At 44.0% G+C, this 9,224-nt stretch overlaps 1 protein-coding gene across 1 annotated transcript; it reads right to left on the reverse strand.

The window, feature by feature from the left end:
* Positions 1–1,173: 1,173 nt before the first annotated feature.
* On the reverse strand, positions 1,174–2,701 carry LOC306952764 (endonuclease domain-containing 1 protein-like; the record flags this gene model as incomplete). Its single annotated transcript, XM_079543517.1, has 2 exons — positions 1,174–1,719; positions 2,417–2,701. 2 exons carry the CDS (start codon positions 2,699–2,701, stop codon positions 1,174–1,176), a joined length of 831 nt encoding a protein of 276 aa, XP_079399643.1.
* Between the last annotated feature and the right edge of the window lie 6,523 nt (positions 2,702–9,224).

Below are 9,224 nucleotides of genomic sequence, written 5' to 3' on the forward strand. Positions count from 1 at the left end.
ATCCTTGAGGTCCCTCCCAACCCTGGCCATTCTGTGATTCTGTGTTTCTGTGAAGTAGTGACAGTGTGATGATAGGTGTCATGGTATTTTCAGATTGGGTTTGGACAGCCTATCTCTGGCAAAGAAGCCTTACAAACTAAGGCATTACTAGAAGTGGAAATTTCAGTGGAAAGCAATTCTAGGATTTAACATTGGAGCAAATAATTTATATCATAAACAACTCAGGAACAAAATTATACAGCATATATTGAACTTTCATACCCACTGAATACATTTTACAATGGAAAAAAAAAATCAATCATATATAAATCTGCAGAAAAGGTTCAAAAGTAGGGCAGAGAATGAAGTTATCCCACTGCATTACAGAAATTTATCTTTAGTTGGTCAAAGTCTGCTGTGTATCTGATCCCTAAGCCCAGCTGCTTGATACCTCTGCTCTTGCTCTCAAGGTACATGATCCAAAACCAAGCAAACAAAAATGTTCTAGTAAATTTACATAAGCATGGCCTTCATGTAAACTCAGGGTTAGGGAGCTTAGAGATTAGATGCAGGTTATCTCCTTCCTTATTTTACTTATTTACAGAGCTCAACAGAGCTGTGATGTGCTTCCCATGCTTACTAGCCTTCCTCCTTTCCACTTTCCTCTCTCTGTCTGCTCTTTGCTTTTGCCATTGGCTGTGTCAGGCGAGTCAGCCAGAGCAGGTTGTCCATTACAAGGTCCAGATGGATTTTGAGTATCTCCAAGGAGGAATCTGGATAATCCATGGATTATCTGAGCCAACCTTGCCTGGGAACTTTCCTGAGGAGGCAATGGATAAATCAACAGCATGTTAACAACAATGTTGAATGAAAGAGGGTAAGGAACCACAGTCTGTATGTGGGCATGGAGAAACAGGGAGGAACAAAAAGCAGTATGTCTCTAGTCTTAAGGACAAACTGATTCCTTACCCACGGACTGGTATCTAGACTGTCCCTCCAGAGCTTTCAGGGACTCATCCCAGAAACATCATTGCAAGGGTGGGCAGCAGAGTAGGAAAGCAAATGAGCCAGAGGCTCTACTGGCCTCTTCCTTTTATTTTCAAAGAAGAGGCTCTGAGTACAACTGGAAAACCCCTAGAGAAGTAGGACAAATGCTGGTGGGTATGATAGGATACCTATGATGTGAATCGGGGCTTATTCCCTGGGACAGTCACTATCAAACAGATAAACCTGATCCCTCCCATAAAGGTGGGTCAACACCTCCTCCAGCTCCCCCAGCGTGAGGAGCTGTACCTCATTCTTGTCATTCTCAGCAATGACCCCCCAAGCCTCCCTGTGGTTTTCGTCCACCTCACAGCAAGCGCTCGACCAGATGTGGCTGGGCTTATTCACTCTGCCCTTGGCAATATAGTTGTTCCCAGGCACAGCACCCACCACGACGTAGGTTGTGTTACACCCCACCGTCCTCCTCATCATGGTTTGCTGCTCATAGTTGTTCCAGGCACCACCGTTGAGTTTTTCATCCTGGGCCACGATGTTGGTGAGGCTGAAGGTTGCCGTCCTGCTGCTGGAGTCAGAGTGATGTCCACTGGGGTTCAAATGGCCGCGGTTCAAACCCGTCAGGTTCTTGTAATCCTGGAGGATAGCTTGGCTCTTGCCAATCTGCTCTGAAGTGACGTTGTAATATTTTGAGAGTGTCCATTCTCTTTCCATTGTTTTGGGATAACTCAGGCCCATCAGCTTGACAGGTAAAGAAGAAAAGGTGTTAGTACTGGGGATGGGAGTAGTGGAGCAGGTTTTCTGGAGCAAAAGTCTTTGAGTGCTGAGCACTCATTTTCTGCCATTTCAATGCAATGAAAACATACTTCCAACAGAGAAATCATAAAGCTGTCCCTCCTTGACAAGAGATTAAAATAAAACAAAGCTCAAAATATGACACCACTTCATTTGGCTTGTGACCTTTGAGACCCAGTCTGCAGCAGGAATGTGGAAGGATACATGAGCTATGGATAAATTTTCTATTCTCCCAGGTCTGAGAGGTGACTTTGGAGAGACACAAGTGTGACACATCTGGTTCCCTTTCCTTTCATCACCACATCCCACAGCTGCCCAAGGCTCTCCTCAGTTCCTGCTGCCCCTGTTAATCACATCCAACCTTCATCATCACCTACATCTCATCACACTGTCACCAGTCCTGCTCATTGCTCCATTCAGACCCACTTCCACAAACAGCTCTCTCTATGTTTTTCATGCCTCTTTTAGTTTAATCTGTCAACACTCTATTGTTTTACAGGCTTGGGGAAAACAAGAGCACAGGCATTCTCTTTCAAGCTTAGGTCACTTAGGGAGTCCTTACAGGTGGATAGAATGGGAAGAGGATGAAGAGAAGAGCCATGGAGCCCACAGAAGTCCCAGAGGAGATGAGGAGAACGCTCACCTGGGGTTCCACCAGCCAGGTTTTGGGTCTTGTGCCAGATCCAGGTTGGTACAGGTAAGCAGAATACACGGGAATACGCCTGCTCCTGTCATACAAGGTGGCAAAATAATACTGATTCTTGTAACGCTGGCAGATCCGGGCTGGGCTCTCTGGTTCCAGGGCTTCATTTGGGGGGGTTTCCCGGAAGAAAAACTGAGAGCATGAACTTTCAAAGGATGTCACCACCTCACCACGTCCCAGCCAGAGGCAGCTCAGTGAGATCTGCAGCAGCAGCAGCAGCAGCATTGCAGGGAGGACTTTGAGGGATGAGCTCTTGGTCACCTGGAGATCAAATGCAGGCAGACAACAAACTCAGAGAAAGCTCATCAAATCTGGACTCATTTTTGTTCTTGGGCACAGCTGGTAGAGAAGGAGACTTTGAAAGATCAAGGAAGAACAATTCATCTCTTACTGGATACTGAAAAAACAACAGCAGAATAAGGCTGAACTCTAAAATGGGTTTTGGAATCATAAAATCACAGAATCATTAAGGTTGGAAATGACCACTAAGCTCATCCAGTCCAACCATCAACCCATCCCCACTATGCCCACTAACCATGGCCCTCAGTGCTCCAACTGCCCTCAGCTGGATTCACATTCTGTTCCAACGGCTTGGATGCTGAGTTCAGCATTAGTCTTGTGAGGGATTTAGAGGGAAAATCGCAGTGGTGCTAAGCTCACCACATGTTCCTTGCCTCATTGAAGATCACACAGAAATACACTTTTCTCTAACTTATCTGTGCTCACAGCAGAATTTAAATCAGACACATGATCCCAAATGGTCCATCTTGGAGTTCTGGCACTCAGACAGCTGTCACTGGGCAACGTGTGCTATTCTTGCATTTTTAGGGTGTCCAACCCAAAATCAAAAACTTACAGAGACACATGGACGAAGAGAAGGGATTGAGCAGATGGCAGCAGCAAGCACAAGGGATGATTCCTCTATTTAGCTGCTATAGCAGTACAGATAGTCATGGAATCATATAATCATTAAGATTGGAAAAGACCTCTAAGATCATCTAGTCTTACCAATCACCTACCACCAGCATTGCCCACTGAACCACACATCTCCACATTTCTTGAACACCTCCAGGCACGCTGACTCCACCACCTCCCTGGGCAGACTGTGCCAAAGCCCAACCACTCTTCTGGAGAAAAATATTGATGTGCTGATATATAATGCTACAGCTCTTCCTATGATTGTACAGAATTTCTACAGATCCATGTTTTCAGCTTTGCATGTTCTTTTTCCTGTACAATGAAAAGAGCGGACACGAGATTTTCTATTTCTGGTCCAGAAATAGATTTATTTCATCCTTCTCAGGTGTTGACATGATTGTCAGCAGTCAGCAAGATCTTTCTGTTGGAGAAAACTGTTCCTAATTTCATTGTGGTGCAGGATGCTTTATCTTCTTTCAGCTGCACTGCAGGCTTTGGGATAGCAGTGATATTTCCATTTTCATTGCTAGATGTTCAAATGAGTGATTTTCAAATAATTAGCATATGAAATCAGGCTGGTAGGAAAAGCAGCTGGAGGGATTCACAGGAGAGGAAGGCATTATGGCCTCTAAAACACAAACCCCACATTTGTCTGGGGAGGTGTCTGAGCTGAGGACTGCTCTTGGCTTGGAAAAGTCTCCTTGCACACTGCCCTTTTGTATTCTTTTCTCTGACCCTCATGTATTGATTCCCATTGCATTTGGAATACTGAGACAGAGATATCCTTTATATGACACAAGACATAAAACCACAGAATCAGAGAATCACAGAATAGCTTGGGTTGGAAGGGTCCTTAAAAATCATCCAGTTCCACTCCCACTGCTGTGGGCAGTTACCCCACAGGCCCTTTATCAGGCCTTTTATCTCTTTACTAGTGTTGGATCAGGAACAGGATGAGAAGCAAGCTGAAAACTGAGGAGAGAAAACCACAAGAGGTGGTTCTGTCATGCCCTGGAGGGCTGAACCTCCTCAAGCAGAAAAGTTCCTTTTTTTGCACCACCCCCTCCACAAACTTACTACATACACATAATTTCATTTCAGATATGCAAAAACCAACCTACCGTGTGAAAGAGAAGCACAGAAATAGGTTTATTCACGTGATGCTGCTTGCAGCCCCAAAACTGTAGAGGATTTTCAAATGCCCCTGCTACAATCTGAAGTTGTGACTGTGGGTGATTTATATACAGTCTCCAGGCAGGGAAAGTTGGCCATAATACGTTTTTATTGGATTTCTCAACCAGGAGTTCAAGCTGGATCGTCAAGGGGTGGAGCCAGGATCTGTGTTGAAAATGGGTTTTTCCAGAGGTGCTTTGCAAGGTCATGGGTAGAGAAAGCTCCCTCCTTTATTCAAGAGTTTGGTGTGAATTTTCCAGGTGATTTGCCAGCTGAAACTCACAGGTTCATTATGCAAGGTGTTTTATGGCATTTCTGATTAACCTTGAACCGAGTCTCTGCTATGGCTGTAAGCCAAATTCTAGTCATGGGACAAAATAGTATCTTGAATATACCTTATCCTGAAGGTGCATACAAAATAGGGTACAAACTCCAAGTCTACTCCCAGCTGCTTGGTGCAGACTGTGGTTGGCTGGCAGTGATGCAAAGATCAATGATGTTGCTAGATAAGGCATCAAGGAGTACCTGTCTGCTCCAGCCACCCAAAACCTTCAGTGCATCTCATACAACCTTGGTCCAGCATCACTGAGATAATGCTAATGTTATGCTGCAGTCTCAATGGATATGAGTGGCTTGGCTGAAGGGATGCACCTTGTTCAACCCAGTTTGTGCTGTTTTTATTCCAGAGCACAAAATACCCTTGGAGCTTGTGACAATTCATAAGAAGCAGATGACAACCCCCTGTTTGGGAACAAATTAATAACAATAATAAATGATACAGTGATGATGATAATATGATGGTGGTCATCATCAAGTTGAATATTTAAAAAGGCAAATGGAACGTGTTTTCCTACAGTTCAACATCTCAGTTCACCTTTAGTCATTTTGTGCATTAGTGCCCAAGGCTTCTTCTCGCAAGCAGTTTCCCCAAAGTATCTCAGATCAGGTCCAACATTTTTCCAGGTCAGCAAGTGAGCAGCAACACCACTTAAAAGTATCCTGCCAGGCTTTGGTGCCTTTTCTAGACAGGTGACACAGCGCCAGTGCAGTGCTGCATCTCTAACAGGATCCAGGGGATTGGAGTCTCCTTGGAGATGCTCAAGGTCAGGATGGATGAGGCTCTGAGCAACCTGATGTAGCTGTATGTATCCTTATTCATTGCAGGGGAGTCGGACCAAACGACCATCAGGGGTCCCTTCCAACTCAAACGATTCTACAATTCTATTCTATGATTCTCTGAGTGCTGGCTCAGAGGGCTGGCTTATCTCCATTGGGAACGATGTTCCTTCTTTGGGGTTTTTGTCCAAACATCACTAGAAGTGATTTTTTTTCCTGGACTCCACCTGATTTTGTGATTTTTTCAAAGAATAGTTCATATGGTGACAAGTTCCCAGCTTCCTCCAGTCTCTGCTGCCTCTAAGTACCTCTCCCACGTTCTCCAGATTTTTACTTCTATATGCTTACACTTCTTTTCCAAGTCATTCCTTCTCCCCTTACCCTGTAATACAAAATGCTAACACTCTGAAAAGTATGTGCACACATAAAATCTAGTTTTCTCCTATGGGGATGGTTAGATCTCAGTAATTGCAGCATACCTTTTGCCTGCTGTATTTATTCCAAAGATCAAGGAAATGCTTTGAAATCATAGAATCATTAGGGTAGGAAAGACCACTAAGATCATCTAGTCCAACCATTAACCCATCAAATATGGGAGTCAATGGAGAAAGGAGCAAGGACTTACCTTGAAGCTGTGTCTCAGAACCAGCAGCTGAACTGTCAGTTCCTTTTTGCCCCTTGAGAAATGGACATATGTTCACAGCCCTGCTGCAATACACACCTGCACCAATATAAATCTGCACCTTTTAATAACAAACAAAAAATTACACAAAGAAGAGAGACTTATGTTGTTGTTATCCTGGGGATATTTGCTCACATCTTCCTAGAAACGAGGGGCAACAATTGCTATTTGCTGTTTCCTCAGAATTTCTCCCAGGTTTACTAGATAGCACCACGTGTCAGAAACAGATCGGCATTAGATAGCTGAGCCTGCTGATTTCTCTTTCTACTTCCTCATTTCCCATGGGGTGCACGGAGTTTCTATTCCCAGCAGACAGCCTCGGTGGCATTAGGCAGTACATCCTGTCTCTGAGTACACACAGATGTTCATGGGCTGCTCTTCTACAGCCTCTCAAAATACAGTTGATGGAGTCAGAGTACGCATTTTCCTTCACATAACTGTAATGGTTTTATAGCACGTTAATGACATTCTATATGTATTTATTTCTATTTTCTAGATATAGGAGGACCATTGTCAAATTGTATCTCACTGGAAAGAGATGATGCACATATGCCTGCACCAATACACGAACTATGGGCACTTTCTTTTTCTATGTGGTGCTTATCAACTCCAAAGCCCACGCTCATGAAATCCAGATTGGTATCCAGATTGCCCCTTCCAGGGAATGAGCACACAGAGGACTGCAAACCTCTCTGTCTGCTGCTTTACAAACCACTGATGAGCCCATGTCCAAATAGCATCCCAGTGTGCATACAGGAGGCTTGGTGGAGACAGGGTTTTTTCCATTAGCAGTGGATAAAGGGTTTGGAGAGAGCACTCTCATGTGATTTCCAAGGGAATGAAAAGAGTTCACTCCTATGGTCTCCTGAAGGAAAGCTGTAGGAGAGCTGCTGTTTTCCCACATCACAAGTAGTTGAAAATGGCATTAAAAATTGTTAACGATGATGATAACCAATAACCACCTGTTGTAACTATGATGTGTCAGAGTTTGAGACCTGGACCAGAAACATACTAGACAGAAGTCAGGGAGTCTAATGCTGTGTTAAAGCTCCTGGAAGGGCATCTTTACAGGATCACAGAATGGCTGGGGCTGTAAAGAACCTCTGGGTCCATTTGGTCAGCCTCAGGTAGGGCATCGAGAGCAGCGTGCAGCCTTGAGATATTGGAGCAAAGGGATTCTGGGACTCAAGTTGAGAACAGCATTTAATGGACATTTCTGAATAAGAATAGCAAGATGCTGAGCTTGGTGTCCCAGCAGTACTCACTGGGCTTCTGCTTTTAACGTGGTGAAGTGAGAGGCTGTTATTAGTGTTTTGCTGCTCACAAGAGGTCACTGCATACAGAGAAACAAAGAACTAAACTGTGTTGGTTCTTTTTTCTTTGTTTGGTTTGGTTTTTCTTCAAAAAGGACGTATAATATCCACAGCTAAACAGGAAGTAAGCAAAGCAGATATCAGCTAGGTACTGAGTACTGCAACCAGGACCCAGGTGTGATATCAAAAATGCTGTGCAAACATAGCTGAAGTTATCAAAATCCTGATGGTGAAATCCCACCAGAGCAATTAGCAGCAAGTCTTGCATGACAAAAAGTTTTCCCACGTAGTTGGAATCAACAAAAGCTAATAAAGATCAGCTTTAGGGGCAGACCAATGTAAAATTTTTATGTGGGCAGTCTACACTTGTCAGAGAAGGAAAGTGAGTCCAGCTTAGCCATGAATGAGTGATCTGTGGGAATGAAACTGGACCCTTCCATAGGATGGAAGTGTGGCCTTGCCCATAGTTTTAATTAATCTGAAAAAAACCCTGCAGAATATATACATAAAGAAATAAAATGTCCTGTGCCTAAAATATAGGCAACAGTCAAGGACTGTTGAGTCCTTGAGAACAAGCCATGAACCCCATGCTCAACTCCCAAAGACTGTTAGGTCATGCTTTTCCATTTTATTGATGTTTATAAAAATTGTGCTCTCCTGCTTCATTGCTGGCACCATTCTGTCTTTCAAGTCAGTGTAAGCAAAGGCTGCACAATGAAGGAGCTGTGCATTTTCTGGATGGAGCGGAGCTGTGAGTAATGTTGAACATCACTCTACTGCAAGCCAGCTCCTATGTGGTCTGCCCTGCAAGACAAACCTTCATTTCTTCAGTGCTAGAGCTCAGAGATGGAAGAATCTTACTGAATCCTCCAGTCTTCTCTGAGTCACGTGGGAGTTCAGATGTTTGTAGATTACATACTTCCAATAATCCCGCATCGTAGTAGAAAAGAAACAGGAAGGAGTGTTCAAGTCCAACCCTGTCATCTCCATTAGAATTTTCTCCTGACATTTACCTCCTTCCCCTTTCTAGCAGATATTAGACTGCTGCTGTAGCAGTCCAAATGAGGAGAGATATGCCTCTTGTGGCTGCAGGGCAGGAAGGAGAGGATTTGGAATCAGCAGAGTCAAAGGAGGGTACTATTTCCACTGCTGAAGAAGAGATGCCACCAAAGTCTTTTTTCACTTTTCTATCTCCATGAAAGAGGCAAATGAAGAGCCACAGAGCTGCAGTGTAGATCTTAAGGAAGGAATAAATCACAGCAGCAGAAGCCAAATGGGCACAAGAAAACAAAATGCAAGGGAGATGGATTGATGACTGGACTAGAGGATCTTAGTGGTCATTTCCAACCTTAATGATTCTATGATTCTATAAAACATGGTTCACATATATGATACAGGCTGTTCTGGACTGTTCTCCTTAAAGAGCAGCAAAGAGGAGGGTCTCAGGTGAGGGTCCTCAAAGGTTTGAAGTGCCCAGAGGAGACAGTTGGGCTTCTCTTCAACAGCGTCCCAAAAGTCTCTCAAAGCAGCTCTGTAGTGCAACCTC

Source organism: Tetrao urogallus (genome assembly GCF_951394365.1).
Source record: "Tetrao urogallus genome assembly, chromosome: 1".
In the NCBI taxonomy this organism is placed as follows: Eukaryota; Metazoa; Chordata; class Aves; order Galliformes; family Phasianidae; genus Tetrao; species Tetrao urogallus.